This window comes from Pseudorca crassidens, chromosome 8 (assembly GCF_039906515.1).
Source record: "Pseudorca crassidens isolate mPseCra1 chromosome 8, mPseCra1.hap1, whole genome shotgun sequence".
Lineage (NCBI taxonomy): Eukaryota > Metazoa > Chordata > Mammalia > Artiodactyla > Delphinidae > Pseudorca > Pseudorca crassidens.
The window spans coordinates 14,002,967-14,022,948 of NC_090303.1; the positions used below are offsets into that span (position 1 = coordinate 14,002,967).

Below are 19,982 nucleotides of genomic sequence, written 5' to 3' on the forward strand. Positions count from 1 at the left end.
GACTTCTAGACTCAGACTTAAAGGACTCATGGGATTAGGTCAGACCACCCCCAGACAATCTACCTATCTTATGGCCAACTGATTTTGGACCTTAATTATAGCTGCAAAATCCTTCCACAGCAGTGCTTAGATTAGTGTTTGACTGAATAACTAGGAGAAAGTATGTGTACATCAGGGGCTGGGAATCTTGGGGACTATAGAATTCTGTCTACCAAAGTGAGACAACTGGTAAAATTTGAATAATGTTTGGACATTAATTAAGAGTATCGTATCAACAGTAATTTGCTGGCTTAGCTAATTTTGTACCTTGGTTACATAAAATGTTAATATTAGTGGAAACTAGGTGAGCAGTATATGGGAATTCTAAGTATTATTTTAATAGTTTTTGTAAATATAAAATTATTTAAAATAAACAGTTCAAAAAAAAAAAAAAAAAAAAGCAAGTCACCAGACCAGCCCAGGTTCCAGGGGAAGGAAAATAAAGTGCATCCTTTGATGGGAAGAGAGGCATGTGCCTACTGGGAGGGAGGAACTGATGGTGACCATCTTTGAAAAGTGTTTACTACAGGCACTATGAGTTAAAAAAGAGAATGAACATAACCAGTGCTTATCTCATAGAACATGTAATCTGGTGAGTGAGAGAATGTCTAGTGGACAGATATTTACTGTGTGTCTCCTACAGGGTAAGCATCATGGTAATCACTGGAGATGCAGTGGTGACTAAGATACCCACAATATTACAGTTAATAGGAAAGAGCAATTGGTGACTAGGAATTATAACTCAGTGTGTGATAACTGTTATGGTCAGATAAACACAGAGGCCTGAGATAGCAAACAAGATGCAGAAATCACTTCCAATTGTGGAGATCAGAAAACGCTTCGTTCGTGGGTTAGGACAAACACCAAGATGTACTCCCCTCTCCCCTCCACTCCAACCCTTTGAAATTGCTCCAAACGAATCGAGAGGAGTTATCTGTATGGTTCACTGCTGTATCTTTTATTTGGGGGGAATTACATTTTTCACTGAATTTGCTTATAGAGTAGATTTTTACACAAATGAGTATTTTCCTACTAATAAAAATTGTAATTCAAGCTGGAGTCATATATATCATCCTAGATATCTGTCGTACTTCTTTCATCTGTCCAAGGAGAATCTGAAATTTCATTGGAAATGGGTGTCACTCATTTCCTGACGTTCAGTACCTCTAATAAGCTATCCTTTGTTTACACTGACGTCTCTCTCTCTCTCCAGGTCTAGATTTCAGCAGTGTGCTGGTTGTTCTCTAGGGCACTAAATGGTGCCCCCTACGTGGTTAAGTCCAAGTGTTCTAGGCTCTATCATTTTTCCCAGCAACGGCCTTTGGGAGAGCTGCTTTTGATCCTACTGCATCAGCAACCTTATGGCTCCACTGAACCTTTAAAAAGCTTCACAAATGGCAGGCTATCTCTGTAAATTCATACACAGAAAAATCTTCTGGAGTGGGGGGAACATTTTCAGGTCCTCTCTGGTAGACGTATATGTTCTTAGGATGTTTGACAGTTGAAAAACTGTGATATCTCCCTGAGACGGCAGCCTGAGGAGACTTTCCTGAGGGTTTTGCTGACAGTGTTTCAGTTAAGCTGATCCTTTTGGAAACCCTGTTATTTCTAGAGCATTTGCAAAGGTTGAAATGAATGGATTAGGGTCTTTCTGCTCCTGATATGTCTTGCCCTTTACCCCTTTGAAGATCCCCAAGTCCTGGGGTGCAAGAGGTTTAGGGACACAATCTGAGGGTAGTGGCCGTGGTAATGACGGCAGGGTATCACTTAGTCACACTGAAGGTGATGGAGCAGAGGACCTGTGAGTGTGTCCACTTTAACATGATGACCTCCATCTTTTTCTTTTTTTTCATGGCTATGCCATGCAGTATGTGGGATCCTAGTTCCCCGACCAGGGATCGAACCCGTGCCCCCTGCACTGGAAGCATGGAGTCTTAACTGGACCACCAGGGAAGCCCCGACCTCCATCTCCAGGCAGTAGCCTTCAGGGCTTCCCAGGCACATTGAATAAGTGCATTAGTACATATAAATCTATTAGGACAGTGCTTTACATATAAGACCTTAACAGATATTGTTGTTGGTGTCATTATTATTATTATTAAGCATCAAATTTAACCCCAGTCACAGAACTCATAAGAAGATCTTCCAGTATTGCTGAACTATATCTATCATGTATCCTAAGAGAGAGAGAGAGGAAAAAAAAGAATATAATAAGAGCTCTTATTTCACGCGGATGCAGAGTAAGTCTACTTCAACTTTGCACAGGAAATGAAAGGTACTAACTCTACCAGCAGAATCCTCTTCCTCCCCCAGCTGGGCCTATTCTAGCTCTGACTGTTCATTCTCCCAAGTTAAAAAACCTTCCCCCAGAAATGTACCCACACAGAGGCCCACCAAGCTACTCATTTCACCACATGTCACCTGGGTCGTATGAGTGTAGCTGCACAAACTGATGAGTTTTGATCACTGTCATCTCTGCAGGGTTTTGTCGGTGACTTCAGCTAACTGAGTCACTTAGCGAGGCCTGAACACCACCTCTGCTCGCGTGCTGGGCCCGCAACCTTTCACTTAGGTTTTCCCAGAAAGTAAATTTGGAGAACCAGACAAATGTTTGGGATGCAGAAGATGGGAAACGGGCCCAGAGACGGAAACCCTAGTGACTGGATATTTCCAACTCTGTCATATTTTTTAAGAATGGAACACTCTCCCATTTGCACAGTTCAGCAAATCAAGCTGAGAAGATTCAGGGTCCTGGGTCACTGGGTACTGTTTCCAGAGGTGACCTGTGGGTCACTGCATTTCTGTTCTGCCCCCTCATCTGTGTCAATGCCATTGCAAGCATTTGGCTATCTATAATGACAATCCTGGAAATATAGTTCATTTTCTACCCCCCCTAAAGAGTGAATCTTTAGCAGTCCCCCCAAAATAGACGCTACAATTTTCTTGACCCTCTGAGAAGAAAGAACACAATAATGTCCATTAGTAGTATATTTCAAAGCTTTGATCAAGAACAGCCAGGAAGTCCTTTGTAAAACCTACAAACATAAATCCAAGTCTACTGGGGTGAATGTGTGTTACACATGTTGCCACGTCCCATACCAAGAGATGCTACGGCAATCTGAATTCTTCTCTAGGGTTCAGAAGGAGGTAAAGGGGAGGACAGAAAGATATTTTCCCGTGGCCGTTTTCCATTAATTTCTCTCCTCTCAGTTGTGTGTTCTGAAGCTATGTCTTGCTTCATGGGCAGCATTTGTGCACAAGTTCTGGGTGACAGCAAGTTGTGCTCATTCTGCAGATGAGCAGCAAGAAAGCTTTGCTCCTCCAATCTCTGTGGTCAGGAGCCAAAGAAACCAATATGAGTTGAACAGACTGTCATGTGGTTCATTTGCAAAGAAAAAGAAAGGGGTGGGGGGAGACAGGAGGGGTGCGTCTGAGTGTTTTTCATCCTGTTGAAAGAAGAAAGCAAAGGGAACTGTGAGGACCCAGGCTGCCTGTTTCACAGATGGCAAAACCAAGGTACCGCCTTTCTGGAGGCCGTTTGACAGCAGTGATTAGGGGCAAACTACTAATCCCCCTTGAAGGCGGAGTAGCTGCCTTCTCCAAGAAAAAGCAAGAAACAAAGGGACTTCCCTGGTGGTCCAGTGCTTAAGACTCCACGCATTTCCACTGCAGGGGGCACAGGTTCAATCCCTGGTCGGGGAACATAGATCCCACGTGTGGCAAGGCCAAAAAAACAAAAGAAAAGAAAAAAGCAAGAAACAAAGGCCAAGGCTGAGTGCTGGAGCAGAAACATCAAGCTTCATGCCCTCCTTCCCCCTTCTCTGATGAGAACTCAGTCACAACAGCAAGACCCCAGCTGTCACAGAGTCTAGTCTCTGCTCTGTATTACATTTTATTTATTTATGTTTTTCTTAGCACTGGGGGCATGTGACAGGTAGCAAGCCCGAGGGCTCTGCCCCAGACTGGGGTGACATCTGGAACACTCCTTCACTTCGTTCCCTGAGTTTTGAGGGAGAAGGAGAGGGAGCCAGTTATTCAGGGCTCACCCCGCCCATGGATTAAGCCAAAATCGCTTGTGGAGCTGAAGTCATGGCCAGAATTACCACTAGTTATCCTCCAGATCACTGAGCAAGTCCTATTTTTCTCGAGGTCAGTGGTGGCTTTTGGTGTCCATGCTTATGTAACATGGACAAAAAGAGAGAAAGAGAGAAAGAAGCGGAGGAGGAGGGAGAGGAAGATAAAGGAGAGGGAGAAAGAAAACATTATTGTAGAGAAAGGATGGGGAAAAAGTGAAAAGTCAAAAAGGAAGTGGAAATAAAAAAAGAGAAAGTAGAAAAAAATGGACTTACAGGGAGGTGTCAATTAGTCACTTTGCATGGCAACGATTCTCCTGTCACTTTAGACTTTCAAACCAAGGAAGAGCAGCCTCCATATTAGTTTCCTATTGGTGCTGTGACAAAATATCACAAACGCCGTGGCTTAAAACAGCACAAATTTATTAGCTTACAGTTCTGGAGATCAGAAGTCCCAAATGAGTCCAAACTAGGTCTCACTGGGCTAAAATCAAGCAGGACTGCTTTCCTTCTAGAGGCTCTAAGGGAGAGTCCTTTTTTTTTTTTTTTTGCATTTTTCATCTCCTAGAAGATGCCTATGTTCCTTCATTCATTTCCATTTTCAAATCCCATAGCAATCGGAAAAGTCCTTCTCCCGTCATGTCACTCTGACACTGACTCTTCCACACTTAAAGGCCCCTGGGATTGTATCAGGCCCACCACAGGGCCCACAGGCCCCTGTGATTGTATCAGGCCCTCTTGCCATGGAAGGTGGCACTATCCACAGGTTCTGGGAATTAGGATGTGGGCCTCTTTGGTGCATCTATCACAGCCTCTTATTAAAAAAAAAAAAGGATACAAATGACCTTATTTACAAAACAGAAACAGACTCACAGACTTAAAGAATGAACTTATGGTTACCAGGAGGCCAGGAGGGAAAGGTAGGCGGGGAGGGATAGATTGGGACTGACATGTACACACTGGTCTATATAAAACAGATAACCAACAAGGACCTACTGGACAGCACAGGGAGCTATACTCAACATTCTGTGATAACCTATATGAGAAAAGAACCTGAAAAAGAATGGATACATGTGTAACTGAATCACTTGGCTGTACACCTGAAACTGACACGGTTAATCAGCTATGCTCCAATATAAGATAAAAATTAAAAAAAAAAAGTTGCAAAGGGTCAAGAGGCTGGGTAGTCCCTTTAATGTTAAGATCTTAAAGAATGGGAAAAAAGAACTATTTCTCCAGAAAAAAAATTTGAGGTGGGTGAGTTCCGTCTCCTGGGTAGCATTTGAGCTCCCCCCAGTGCCTGTCCTCCCTCCCGGCATTCACACGTCAGGTCAGGCTAGGCTCACGCTGCGATGGGCTCGCCAGGGTCCCCAGGGCCAACACACCCTTGGGTCACCCTGACCTGGGCGTGCTCTCTCTTCCCTTCCACCACATCAAATTCACTTATTCCAACTCTCCTCCCTTCAAAACTCACACTCCCTCCCCCTAGTGTGTAGAATAAATATACGGTTTCAAAGTATCTGCATTCATTTGTCAATAATACGTTAACTTCCTCGAGTGATACTAAAAGACACGGTTTTGAATCAGCTTTGGGGGAAATGTGTCTGTTGGAGGTGCTTATACTCCACGAATCCCACCACATAAACCTGTCCTGCATAGAGCCAGCTCAGGTCCATTTGTGCCCAGAAGATAGCCTGGTATGTCTACACAGAGAAACCATTTAAGCATCATATGAGAGTAGGAATTTATAAAACACTGAACCCTGGTATTTCTCTACTAAGACTGTAAGAAGTAACACAATTTTATCCTGATGTCTGAGAAAAGTTCTACATTTCCCCTGTGATGTGTTTTTTATTTTCCCAACAGCTGTTTGAAATGGAATTATGTACCTTTTTTTCCAGAACCTTTTCATCCTCCTTATCAAATAATGACTGTACCACAAAATAGAGAGGGAAAAGAAGTGAGCTTGACATTCTGGCCTCCTAAGTGTCATTGATACTACAATCAAGGTGAACCACCATTTTCTGCTGGCATCCCGTGTCTGAAGAATCTCATGAATTTAAGGACTCACTATAGCGGATATTCTCCCATGAACAGAAGCAAATGCAAGAAAAATCTATTAATCTTTGGGGATGAGTTTGAAAATGAATAGCCCAGGGCCAGGGAATGGAGGGTGAGGACTGTGCCTTTCTTTCCCTCTCGTCTCCTTTGCCACATGAGCTGTCAGAGCAGAGGCAGACGATCTGGACCTAACGTTCTTTCTCAGCACCTGCTGGCCCAGGATCTGGAGAACGGGTCCTGTGGATAAAGGCAGCATTGAGCCACATGGGACAGTGACAAGCAAGACTCACATCCGTAAAAGCAGACCACATGCCGACGTCATGGGACCGAAGGGTCAGTGGTGAGCTACCAAATTCAGGTGAGATACAAGCGGGTGTGAATTTCCGTGCAAAAGGCTGAAAGCAGGGGTCTTGAAGTCTTATGCAAAAGCCCCCCACTGTGGGGTTATCTAAGAGGTTAACCCCACATAGTCTAATAGTCTAATGAGCTAGTATGAAATAACCTATGTGAGACCTCCCTTGTTTTTCTGTTTTTTTAAATCATGACTGGGCTTCTAACTCCTAGTAGATGGACTGAACACGAAAGAACACCAAGTAACCCGGGGGAGTCACACAAAACTGGTCAATGTTCATTTCTCTTCTTCTGGGGAAACATTCAGCATATCAGAATGCATGACGGAAAATATGCTTGATTAACCAGAAAATCATGGCAGCAGAAAGTTTAAGAAAAAAATCAAGGGAAGGAAACCAGTTGCTCGTGGACACACATAATGATTAACCCGCGAAGTTTCAAAGAACTTTCTAGGCCAACCTCAGACACAAATCTGCCAGAAGGTAGGCCTTGACACAAAGTGAACTGGAGCATATGGTATCTTAATAGTATGTTTGGCTTTGGAAATGCATAAGATAATAGGTCCTGATAATTAAAACAGCACATTGTTTATAGGTATAACTTGATCTGGGACATGTTGCTAGAAATTGTAGCAAGCACAGTGTTTCTTGCAGGACTAATTATCTATCTGAACTTGAAACATATTCTAAATTACTTCTCTCACCTAATCAGTTGGGTAAGTGCTATCTGTTGGGTAATGAACAGGTTCAAAGTTCTCCTGGATCGTTTTGAGGTGTGTAGGTGGAAATCTGGACAGCTACATACACGATTACACTGGAGACGGTCTCCAATGGCAACTCTGCTAGGGACCAAGACTGCGCAATCAACCAACCGTAATTGATTTCAAGGTTTTAGAGGCATTTTGTGACCCTGTCTAAATGATCAACATCCTGCTACATATGGAGACCCAGATATTTAAGGGTTATTGCTCAGTAACCAAGTAATTTGCATTTCAAGACATCTACTTGGCTCACTAGGAGAAATGGTGGAGAAATGTCTTTCAAGGTATGTGTTTTGCCAATTCTCTGTCATCCAGCCTTTTACCATTTTCATTACTAATTGTATATACATGGAAGAATTTCATTTAGATGTCTGGCCTGAAGTGACTGTCTCCAAATATATATCTACGAATTAGCCACTGGGGGAAAAGTACTGAAGAAGGTATCAAATTACCCTTGCATGATGAAATTCTAACTAGTGGGATAACAGCAGGAGTTCTTCAGAAAAAGTTGTCCACAAAGAGGAAAGCAGAGAGGACAATAAGTGTTTCAAGAATTAGTAGGCATTCTTCTAGAAAGTCCCAGGAGGCCTCATGAGAAGACAAACTTCCTTTGGAGTCCTTGATTCTACAAACACATTGGGGCTTACAGCATGCATAAATGGCTTGAATCTTCCCAATAAAAAAGAACACCACAAGAAAACTAGCTCTAAGGGCTTCCCTGGTGGAGCAATGGTTGAGAGTCTGCCTGCCGATGCAGGGGACACGGGTTCGTGCCCCGGTCTGGGAAGATCCCACATGCTGCAGAGCAGCTGGGCCTGTGAGCCACGGCCGCTGAGCCTGTGCTCCGCAACAGGAGAGGCCACAACAGTGAGAGGCCCGCATACCCCCCCAAAAAAAAAAGAAAACTAGCTCTAAATCACAGTTTGAAAAATGAACATCTGTAATTTAACTTTCAATGACCACTTGGCATGTAATGACGTGGCTTTAAGATATATGTGCCTAACAGCGTGAATTGTGTTCATATGAGGATACTCATCATGGGGTCATCTGATTCCTTGGTCTGTACCTGGGCTTGGGTGATTGGCAGTCTGAGTGACAATTCATCCTGGAACATATAGGCAAATCAGCTACCACCTTCTGGACAGGAAGATGTTTCTATATTTCGAATTCACTGACAAATACTTAAATGCAAATACTTAATATTAAGGCATGATATATTCTTCTACAGTGGATACTCAGATCACAAAGAAATATTTTCCTTTCATTCTCCAATTTATCATTATTTAGATGTTATTTAATACCGAGATAGTCATCTGACATTCATTTAAAAACCTGTTGCATTTGTACTTGGCTCAAAATAAGGTACCAATTAAAGAACCACTCTTCACCCCCTACATCCCAAAATTCATTGGTGGAGACTGATTTTCTGCCGTGTCTCATGAAATAATCAAAGAAATACAACATAAAGCCATTATTTACCCCCATGGGGGAGAACGGAGCTCAGTTTTATAATGGACATTAACAAATTCCATGGTTTAAATTACAGATTAACAAAGGGTTCATGAGCTCAAAATTAAGTTATTCTGTTTAAAATCAATCACCGAGACTGTCATTCTGCTTATTGCTTTGACTTCCTAACAAAGGTTTAAATGAGGACTTTATGTGCAAGTAAAGAATGTCAAGAGATCTGCTCTTTTTCAGACCTGCGTGGGCTGGAGGGGCAAACGTTTAGGCTATTAACGTAATTAGAATGAGGAATGTATTTTTCCAGAAAAAAAAAAACTTCACCCCCCAAAAAAAATCCCACAAATCCACAATTAATCTATTATCTGGGGGTAAATGGTAAGGAATCAAAGGTGGGGTGCGTTTAGAAAGCACTCGATTCACTGATACCAGCGCCATTCTGGAGAGGCCAGGCAGGAACTCTGGAATTCCTCTAACTCTTCAGTGGCAGGCACCAGAACTGGGGAGCAGGGTCCGAAAAGGCTACTTTACCTTTGCTAGCAAAACGCATTCCAACTGTGGTTTTGCAAAAAAGCGTATTTCCTTTGTCACTCAACCTCATGTTGGGTCACCACTCCAGCGCTGAGCAGCTCTGTGATGGCCCTGTCATCGTATCTGAGGACCTCCTTCAGGATATGCGTCGTGTGCTGCCCAAGCAGGGGGGGCGGGCTGGCCTCTGACATCTTTAACTCACTGTATCTCACAGCTGGGCCTGTCAAAGGGGGAGGAAGGCAGGAAACCTGTTAATGACTAACCCTCAGAAATTCATTACCCAAAAAAAAAACAAATTCATTACCCAAGCAGCCTGGGGTGTTTGCGATGAATGCCAGGAACATCACTGCCGGTTACACCCTTGCAGACGGACCATCATTTTGGAAAGAACTGCATTTGCACACATGGCTTTTCTTGACTTAGCTTTATCCAACTGTGCAGTGGTCATCTGACCTGCCCACCACCATGCAGGGGGCCACATGAATATGCCTGGCCTGTCACAAAGACCCACAGGGGTAGGTCACTCAACTGAGTTGACTTTCTGGGTCTCAGAGAACAGTGGCCATGGGTACATAGTGTCTCTCTGAAGCTGGAACTCTGACCCCAGGTGAAGGTAACACAAAGGTTTACTACTCAGCATCTACTGTAGGGTTCCAAGATTCAGTTCAACAGACCACAGATCAACTACACCTCAGCCAGACCCGGGGTGAAGCCTTTAGGTGGTAGAAGAGGTTATGGGTGCAACCTTCATTGTCAGAGAGACTTCTGTTTGGATATCCGCTCTTCTACTTTCGAGCAGCGCCATCTCGGACTAATTACTTAACGTCTCTGAGCCTCGTGTTCTGCGACTAAACTGGGTATGATAAAGTTTACCACATAGACTTGATGTAAGGATTTAAATGAGATAATGGACAGAAAGCACGAAGTAAGCATCCCCTAACCCACAACAATGCACAAAACCTGCCGGCCACTATGATGACAAAAGCTGCCCCATCACCTCCCTTGATGCTTTGCAGTGCAAGGGGAAAAGGATGTTTATTGTCAGCTCTTTGCTGAGCACTGAGCCACTGCAAACAGGATAACTCAAGAAATGCTTTCAACACCTGTTGGGAATGGATTTTATCCTCCCCAATCTTCACATAATGACACTAAAGTCCCCAAAGCTAATAAGGTTTTGCTCAAGGTCACATGGCTAATAATTAATAGCACCAGGAAGCAAATCCATGTCCACCTGAGCTGTCTCACATTGAAGACCATGTACTTTCCATAACCTTAGCAGCCTCGTCTTGCTTCTCACTCTTCCATGGACAAGCTGGGGAACATGCTGTTTCAACAGATTTTACTTTTGTTGCCTCATTCAATAAATGGTATTTATGTTGGCTGTCCTTTACGTCTCACTTGATTAGGCTTCGGGAAAACAAATTAGGGAGTCACAAGGAGACTACAAAACAGTACATTTCTATCTCATAAAAATTCTTCCAGCCTCCTCTCGATTTGGGGAGCTCATAGGAAGAACAAATAAAACCAAAGCACATGTGGGTAACAGAATGTCAGTGAGTAAAGCAGCAAATGTGCTCCCGGCTCTTCGGAGAATTCCATTCAGAAAAGGTCATGTTGAGGAAGCCATTGTTGATGGAGAGAGAGGACACAGACCTCCTAAAACCATCAAGGCGCCCCTGTCTGTCACCCATACCATGCACTCCAGATAAACGGCAACTTCCAACTGACTGCACAGTTTTCCTTCTCTGAAGCTCAGGGAAATTCCTTTTTTTTCCCCTTCTCACACTTCCCTTTAAATGCTCCAGTGTATGACTGTTTTTTCACGGGTTGGTCCCTTTTCAGGAAAGGAGCACACATTGGGAAGCAGTGCCCCCTACGCTCCCGGGAAAGCTGATAAGTTGGTATTTTAGGGATGTGTTCCATTTTGACATTAACCATGGTTTTCATCTAAAACTTGTCTTTCAAAAGAAGGACTCTGCTGAGCGAATACAAGGCTGAAGTCGAAGTCAGGTATGTGTTCTTTTCCTACTGGAGGACCTGAAGCAAGACGATCAACTGGAAAACAGTCACTTGACTATTCAGGAATCTGGGTTGAAACACAGCTACCATTTACTGCTATTGCTGCTGCTGCCAGGAGTATTAGCAGTGGTAGCTACCGTTTCCTAAGAATCTAGGATGTGCCAGCCACTGTGCCAAAGGTTTTATGTACGTGATCTCCTATAATCCTCACGGCAATCCTGTATGGATGTTGCCGGAGGTTTAAGGTAAAACGGTTAAAGTTAGGATCCAGGTTAGAAAATGAGAATAACTTGCCCAACATCATACAGCTAGGAAGTTGTCAGTTTCCAAGTCCAGGTCTATTGGGTTTAGGAACTTGGAGTTTTGTTAAAAAAAGAATGGGTTGAGGTGAAATTCACATAACATAAAATTCACCATTTTCAAGTGAACTATTCAGTGGCATTTAATACATTTGCAATGCTGTGTGACTACCACCTCTATCTAGTTCCAAAATATTTCCATCGCTCCTGAAACGGAGCAGGACCCCACCTGTGGTCCTTGGCCCCCGTGTCCTCCGCCTGCCTTTTGTCTGTGGAAAAACTTTAACCAAAGAATAAGTTTAATCAGAGAAATGAGAAAATGCAGAAACAAAGGAATACCGTACAACAAGACTAAATAATAATAGTTTAGTCATTAAGCGCAGTTAAGGACCTTTAGTTCCTTCTCAAGGGCTATAGATAATATTCTGAGCCCTATCCTGTGAGCTGTCTTATAGACGCTGAAACCCCATCAGGTGGAAGAAGTTAACTACGTGATGGCCAGACTGTAGCCGTGACATTAGCTGCCACAATTCCAAGAATTGGCCTCAAGGAAATGGGAACAAACCGACCCTGGAACTGAAGATTAACTGTACTTAAAACAATCAGGATGACGCTGGTCAGACCAGCGATGACCGATTTCAAGATGACTGTCAGAGCTGACTGTGCTGTTTCTGCATGTAGCCCTTTCCTTCAACCTATAAAAGCTCTTGCCCCCTGATTGTGAGGGGTGGAGTCGGCCTTTGGACAGGCATCCGCCCTCCCCCGCATGGCCCCCAGTCGCCGGCATCCAAAATCAGGCAGACTTTCCTTTCTGCCAACCTTGCCTCTTTACTGGCGAGCAGCCAGACCCCACCTTCAGTTACACTCTCAGCAAAACCCTCATCCCTTAAGCAGTTTCTCTCAATTCTCCCCTCCCCTCACGCCCCTGGCAACCACTAACCTTCCTTCTGTCTCCAGGGATTTCTCTATTCTGGATATTCCATATCAATGAGATCATACAGTATGTGACCTTTAAGTGTCTGGTGTCCTCCACTTAGCATAATGTTTTTGAGATTCATCCACATTGGAGTACTGTGGTATTGGTACTTAGAACTTGGACTTTTAACCTCCCTGCAGCGATGATGCATAAGGGAATTCTTCAGGTCCAGCCATAGGAAAGGGCAGTTCAACTTGTGTCACCCTCACTATGCACCATCCTTTCCTGGGAGCTTCCAGATCCACACCGAACACTATGCTACCAAGTCTGGGATGAAGGGCATTTAACACTTTGCACAAAAAAATCTTAGAGAATTTAGGTTGGTGGAATGGTATTACTTGGTAATTTTTAGACTTGCTAGGATAAAGACACCTGGAAGATACTATACATTTGGAAAGCTTAGGCTTCTTTAAATAAATATAAGTTACTAAGTAAGCCATATTGCAGTTTATGAAATTATATATACTTTTTCATATGCCCCTTCAGAAACCAGGTATTTTGCATATGATTGATTTTAGAAAGATTCTGAAGCTGGGGTTTGTCCATGTAATTTAATATCAGAGTATGGTATAGGTATCTGTACTGTACTGGCCGTTTTCACATTGTAATTTTCTATGCGTTTCTTAAATACAGCAGTGCTCCCTTATCTGTAGGGGATAGTTTCCAAGACCCCTTGCGGATGCCTAAAACCACAGATAATGTCAAACCCTATGTATACTCTTTTTCTTATCCACACATACTTATGATAAAGTTTAATTTATAAACGAGGCACAGTAAGTGATGAACAACTGTAACTACTGATAACATAGAACAATGATAACAATATACTATAATAATAAGTTATGTATAAGTGGTCTCTCGAAATATCTTACTGTACATATTTAATGCTTTTTCCATCTTAACTAAGCACCTATGACACACTGTGGCCTTAACTTTTGCAGTTTGAGGCGTGACAGCAAAACTAGCACAAACTTCTTTTTCCTTCTTCACAATTTCACGGATAGAAGATGCGCTCTTACTGTAGATCTCAGCGACCTCAGCTTACAGTTTATTCTTCTTTCCTTATTAAGTTGAGAACTTTCACCTTTTCACTTAAAAGCAGCTCTTTACAGCTTCTCTTTGGCATATCCGAATTGCCAGCATCACTACTCTTGTGCTTTGGGAACATTATTCAGTAAAATAAGGGTCACTTGAACACATGTGCTGCCACTGACGGACAGTCAATCTGATAACCTAGAGGGCTACTAAGTGACTAACGGGTGGATATGCTGGACAAACGGATGATTCAAGGGACAGAGGGGGATGGCAGGAGAGTTCATCACTCTCCTCAGAATGGCACACAATTTAAAATTTATGAATTATTGTTTTCTAGAATTTTCTGTTTCATATTTTTAGACCACGGTTGATAATAGGTAACTGAAACTTTGGAAAGTGAACCTGGGGATGGGGCAGAGTGAGGAGCTACTGTGGAGGATCATTTTGCCACATGGTTCATAAAACCCAGAAATTTACAGTCCCTTAAAAATATACATAGACACGCACAGTGAGACAAGGAAGGCAATATCTAGATCCCAGAGAAAGCTAAGTTCTCATGGGTCCATTGAATCCTGTCCCTGTAACCCTGTGCAATAATCCTGTGTACCTGGGACATCCCTCCCAGTCTAGGCTTTGCATGAAGGGTTCTTCAACTATTTGTTTCAAGAAGTAGAAGATGTCTGACATAATTATTTACATCTAAGGTTCAGAAAGAATGATCTGATTTTCTGTTTAAAAAAAAAAAAGATGAGCAGATAAGTCACATGTTCTTAAATTACTTTTTGGCAAAGCAATATCTACACCCGCATATGCTTTCAAACACTTGAAAGCTGTGTGATCTTGAGAATTCTTAAAAGTCCCTGAGGGCTTCCCTGGTGGTGCAGTGGTTGGGAGTCCGCCTGCCGAAGCAGGGGACACGGGTTCGTGCCCCGGTCCGGGAAGATCCCACATGCCGCGGAGCGGCTGGGCCCGTGAGCCATGGCCGCTGAGCCCGCGCGTCCGGAGCCTGTGCTCCGCAACGGGAGAGGGCACAACAGTGAGAGGCCCGCGTACCGCAAAAAAAAAAAAAAAAAAAGGTCCCTGAGTCTCAGTCTATAGATTTCTAAAGTGAGGCTGGCAATACCTACGGAGGATTGGTTTGAGCAGTTGGGTAATACAATATGGGTAGTAACATCAGTAATAATCAAAGAAATGTGTATGAAGATAATGAGCCCCAATTTTGTTTATAAAACTAGCAAATCATCTTGTGGATGTCATCTTAGCGTGTGTTTAAGACGTCTGTGATTGGGACTTCCCTGGTGGTGCAGTAGTTGGGAGTCTGCCTGCCAATGCAGGGGACCTGGGTTCGAGCCCTGCTCTGGGAACGTCCCACATGCTGTGGACCAGCTAAGCCTGTGCGCCACAACTACTGAAGCCTGTGTGCCTAGAGCCCACGCTCTGCAACGAGAAGCCACCGCAGTGAGAAGCCTGCGCACCGCAACGAAGAGTAGCCCCACTCGCTGCAACTAGAGAAAGCCCGTGAGCAGCAACGAAGACCCAACGCAGCCAAAAACAATAAATAAAAAAAAAAAAGAGGTCTGTGATTGGTAGGAATGCAAATTGGTGCAATTCTTCTGGAGGGAAATTTGTCAACTCAACATCAAGAGTTTTAAAAGTGTTCACACACTTAGATGGAGAAATCCTATTTAAAAAAATTTTTTTTCCTATGGATGTAATCAGGAATATCGACAAATTTTATTGGCAAGGATCTAAATAAACAACTTTCTAAATCTCCTTAATACTCTTAATACCTCTCTCCTTCCCACAAGGCTTTCTAACACACAGTCTGTGAGGGTTCTTTGTGGGGCATTCTGAACTTAAAAAAAAAAGAAAGAAAGAAAACTTTTCCATCTTTTCTTAGCTTCCAAAGGTTACCTTGTTAAGAGTAGGTGTTTAGCAATCATTCCCTCATGTACTGTCCTCAAAGGCCTATCTCTAACCGCTTCCTTCTAGATAAAGTGGTCAAATAGTTGTAATACTGAAAAAAAATTAGGAAAATATGTCCAAAACTTTGGCACTGGTTCAATAAATTACAGTAACTCTAAATGATGGCAAACTGTACTATAATTTCAAGTTGTGTATTTTGGGGCTTTGAACAGCTATAACTGCCTTCACTCTCTCCTGATAAGCCAATGAAATAAAAGTACATGAGTTAAACAAACAAACATAAAACTTCATATGAGGAAAAAGGATGGGAGAGAGCATTACTAGTGAATGGGATATTCCAACAAATTTAAGAATGACATGGATGGGATCATGCTGATGGGGAAAAGAGGCAGAGAAAGCTGAAGCACAGAATATTCTACAAGGACACTGAGAGGAAGTCGATGCCAATTGGTTTATTTCACCTCCCCAAAAGCCTCTTTTTTAAAAATTTAATATAATTAATTTTTTTATATTTTTGGCCACTCTGTGCATGGCTTGCGGAATCCTAGTTCCCCGACCAGGGATCGCACCCGCACCCTTGGCAGTGAAATCGCCGAGTCCTAACCACTGGACCGCCAGGGAATTCCTGAGCCTCTTTTCTTAAAATCAATGGTTAAGAGAGAGACAGATCTTAGACTAGAAGTAGGGCTGAAAGCAGAAGGATTGAACGCCTCAATATAGACTAGTCTCACTGGTTTCTACTAGAAACTAGAAGAAAGTGAAGCTTGCTTTCAAATTTCTAAACGGAAATGACGTTAAACCTAGAATTGTATATCCAGTCAAATGGTTAATCAAATATGAACGTATTTTCGAACTTTCAAAGATTAAACTTACTAAGTATGTTTCTTGAAGTTGACTCCAGTAAAACACTGGAGTAAATGAAATAAGAGGAAAATGTTGGTACGCACTGAGGACCAGCCAACAAGTGTAGGGAAGGAAGGTCCCAGAACGACAGCTTGGACAAGGCAGAGATGGAGAAGGACAGAGATCTGCAAAAGGGGGAGTCTAAGGAGGCAGAAGAGCCTTAACTGTATAATCAGTATGACTGAGAGGTTGGAAAAAGTAAAATAACCAGATAAGGCTACATATGCAAGAGAAAAAGTAAGAACTAGGAACTCTGGAAAAACACAAAATTTGCCTAAGAAAATCAAGATTCAAATATGAAGCAAATTACAATGTGGCAAGGTTTTAAGTAACTGATGGAATATAAGTAAAGAAAATCCATTTGACTTTGATGCCAAGAATATTCAACAAGTGCTTATTATCTGTGTATCCTCTATAATGGCACAAAGCGTAGTGCATTAGATTGTCTATTAGTTGCTGTTTGCCCTATGCAGGCAGGAAAATGCCAACTGTATTTGCTAATTGGCCCTCAATGCCTTTTGTGGTCCTTCTAATGAAGATAACAGCAAGCATCTTCTCGTGAACACTTGTGATGACTGTGGACTCTGCTTTTTATTTGCATTATCTCACTGGACTTTTCAACTTATAAAACAGAGAGCATTATAACTCGCATTTTACAGATCAAGAAATCGAGACCCTTTAAAGGGTTAGTTTGTCTAAGGTTACCCAGCTAAGTAAGAGATAGAACCAGGACAAAATGTCCTATACGTCAGACTCCACGGTCCATGCTCTGTCATTCAATACAAATGTGGTGAACTAATTATTGCTAACAATTAAAGATATTTGAATAAATACTATTTATACTATTTTATTAATTCATTTATCCACTAATTTATTCTACGTATAATTTTTGAGTATCCCTGTGTCAAGATCTGAGCTATATAATCTAGATATATGTTAGCAAACAAAATGTATCTAGACACTCCTTTCATGGAATTTACATTCTGATTCGGAAGACAGACACATAGGCAAACAAATAAATAGTTTTAATTTGATAGAAATTATTAAATGAGTAGAAACCTAGCTGAAAAGAGGAGAATATTGCAGGCACGGTGGAGAGGGGTCATGGGGTAGTAAAGTAAGTCCCCTACATCCGAACCTTCAATTTGTGAACTTTCAAAGATGTGAACGTGCCCCTGGATGCCAGCTGTTGTACTGGACTACTGTACTTTTCAAGGTACTGTAGTGCAAGATTAAAAATGTTTATTTTTGTGTTTGTTTTTTATGCGTTGTGTGAAAAGTATTATAAACCTATTACAGTACTACAGAGCTGACTGTGTTAGTTGGGTACCTAGGCTAACTTGTGTGAACAGGCTTGATGTTCAAGGCATTGAAAAAAGTTCCAGCGTGGCTCAAACATCATTTGGTAGTTTTTAGATGAAGTTGGAGGGAGAGGCACAGGGATTTATAGGCTATGGTAGTAAACTTGGATCCTATTCTGAGTTCACTGGGAAGCAGCTGGGGCTTTAAGCAGAGCAGTGACAAGACTTAAATACTCCCGTTGCTGGGCAGAGAATGCGATCAAATGAGCTTGGAGGCTGTTCTGGGGAGATCAGAGGAGACGATGGTGGCCTAGACTAGGATGGTGCCTACAGAATTTAAGAAAAGTGGATGTATTTGAGGGCTATTTGGTGATAGAATGAGAGGGCTTGCTGATGAAGTACAAGGCCCACCCAAGGTAGTTGAGGAGGGAGGGAGAAGGATCAAAGGAGAACTCCCCTTTCTGAGTTGAGTAACTGGTGAGGCCATTTACCAGATGCAGAAGGCTGAATGGATTCACAGACAAGCCTGGGTGGAAGCAGAAGTCAAGTTCTTTTTTGAAGATGCTGCTTGACTTGCCAATGAGATATCTGAGGAGAGAAGCCTTTAGCTATGCAAGTCTGGAATTCAGGGAAGAGTTTGGGCCAGGATATGTAAATGTAGAGGTCATTTACCATCTAAATGTCTTCATTCCAAAGCAGTATATTTCCAAGGCAATTGTATTTATTCCAACATCTCTGATGCTGAGGTTTTAAATTCGTTATTCAGGCAGCCTTTCCTCTATTATCTAAGTTCTATATCAAAATTATTGCATCAAAATGGTTTGTGTCCCCAGGAAGCAAATTAAATGAATGAAAAATTAATCTGTATAGCTCATAAATTCGGAGATAAATGCATTTCTTGCAAAGAGGAATTCTTGGCCTTGAACAGACACATCTCCATTGACTCGAGGGGTAGAAATTAGGGCAGTTTTACTTCTGAAAGAACTGTGGACGCTGTGCTCACAGAAAGAGGCAGAGAAAGAAACGCAGAGTTCTCTGAGGCTGAGTCATAGACACTCAGGGATTCCCAAAGGTGTGGATGTTTTTGATCTGCATTAATAAAGGCAATCAAACCAAAACATGCTGAAAGAAATGCACACCACAGCAAGCTCCAGCACTTCAGCTGGTACCAAACCTGGAACCACAAGTGCTGTCCTTGTGAGGAGTCTACCTAGTCTAAGGACTGGTGGGCAAAGCCCTCACCAGGAAGGGGGTTGAGCGGTACAGCTTGTGGGCTAGACCCACTTCTCCATGAGGGCTGTGTGTGAACTGCCCTTGGTCCCTCAGGAACAGTGTGTCAGAGTCTAGGAAAGTGACAATGCCTTTGACCTCAACTTCTGCGGATGCCCATTCTTGGGAGGCTGAACTAAAAAACCTCCAGGAACCCATAGGTCAAGAGCTGGAGGCTGACAAAATGCAAAGGTAGATAAGGAGGAACCTGCCCCAGTCTCTAGTCATACACGATGACATTGGCAACTACTACTTAGTGAGCCCTTACTGTATACCAGGCCTGGGGCGAAGAGCTTTGTATTTGTTAATCTAATTTGATCCTCACAATAACCTTAGAGAGTTTTTGCATTTATCAGTGCCTTTTATTCCTATATCACAGAAGAGGAACATGCAGCTCAGAGAGGTTATGAAACGTGTACAAGGGCACACAGCACAAAGCAGACGCACATATAGATCTGCTGACTTCATAGCCATTGTTTTCGAGAAGCGACATGGCAAGGGGGTTAAGAGCATGGGTTTGGGGAGCCAGAGGGTCTGGATTCACATCCTGGCTCTGCCACGTATTGAGTGTATCTCCTTGGGCAATTTACTTAAGCACCTGTGCCTCAGCATCTTTCTCTGTACAATGGGGATGAAAATGGTCCCTTCCATATAAAGTTGTGAGGATTTTTAGAACTTCTTAGAACAGAACCGAGCACACAACAAGCACTCAATACATGCTAGCTGCTGTTGTTACCTTTCCGTCTTTGCTGCAGTGCTGACCTTAGCAACCTAGATTCCTTAAGTAGAGCCTTGGTCACCTGTTAATTTCAGACTTCTACGTCCCAGAACATGGACAAGTGAGCTGCATTTCAGATTCATGACAGCAAGTTGGGGATAAAAGCCTTAACTTTTAAAAATCTTTAACAGTCAAGGATAAGATTATTTAAAGGAAAAGGAAAAGGGAGGAAGGAACACTTTTTTAAAAAAAAAATC

General features: G+C 42.6%; 1 protein-coding gene across 6 annotated transcripts in view; it reads right to left on the minus strand.

Annotated features, from left to right (window-relative positions):
- Positions 1-8,537: 8,537 nt before the first annotated feature.
- Positions 8,538-19,982, minus strand: part of SUGCT (succinyl-CoA:glutarate-CoA transferase) — a 681,818-nt gene continuing 670,373 nt past the window's right edge. For all 6 annotated transcript variants that reach the window (XM_067745863.1, XM_067745864.1, XM_067745862.1 and 3 more), the window contains one exon: positions 8,538-9,499. In XM_067745863.1, the coding sequence (XP_067601964.1) occupies positions 9,336-9,499 (164 nt within the window). In that variant the 3' untranslated portion in view covers positions 8,538-9,335. The remainder of the gene's footprint in view (positions 9,500-19,982) is intronic.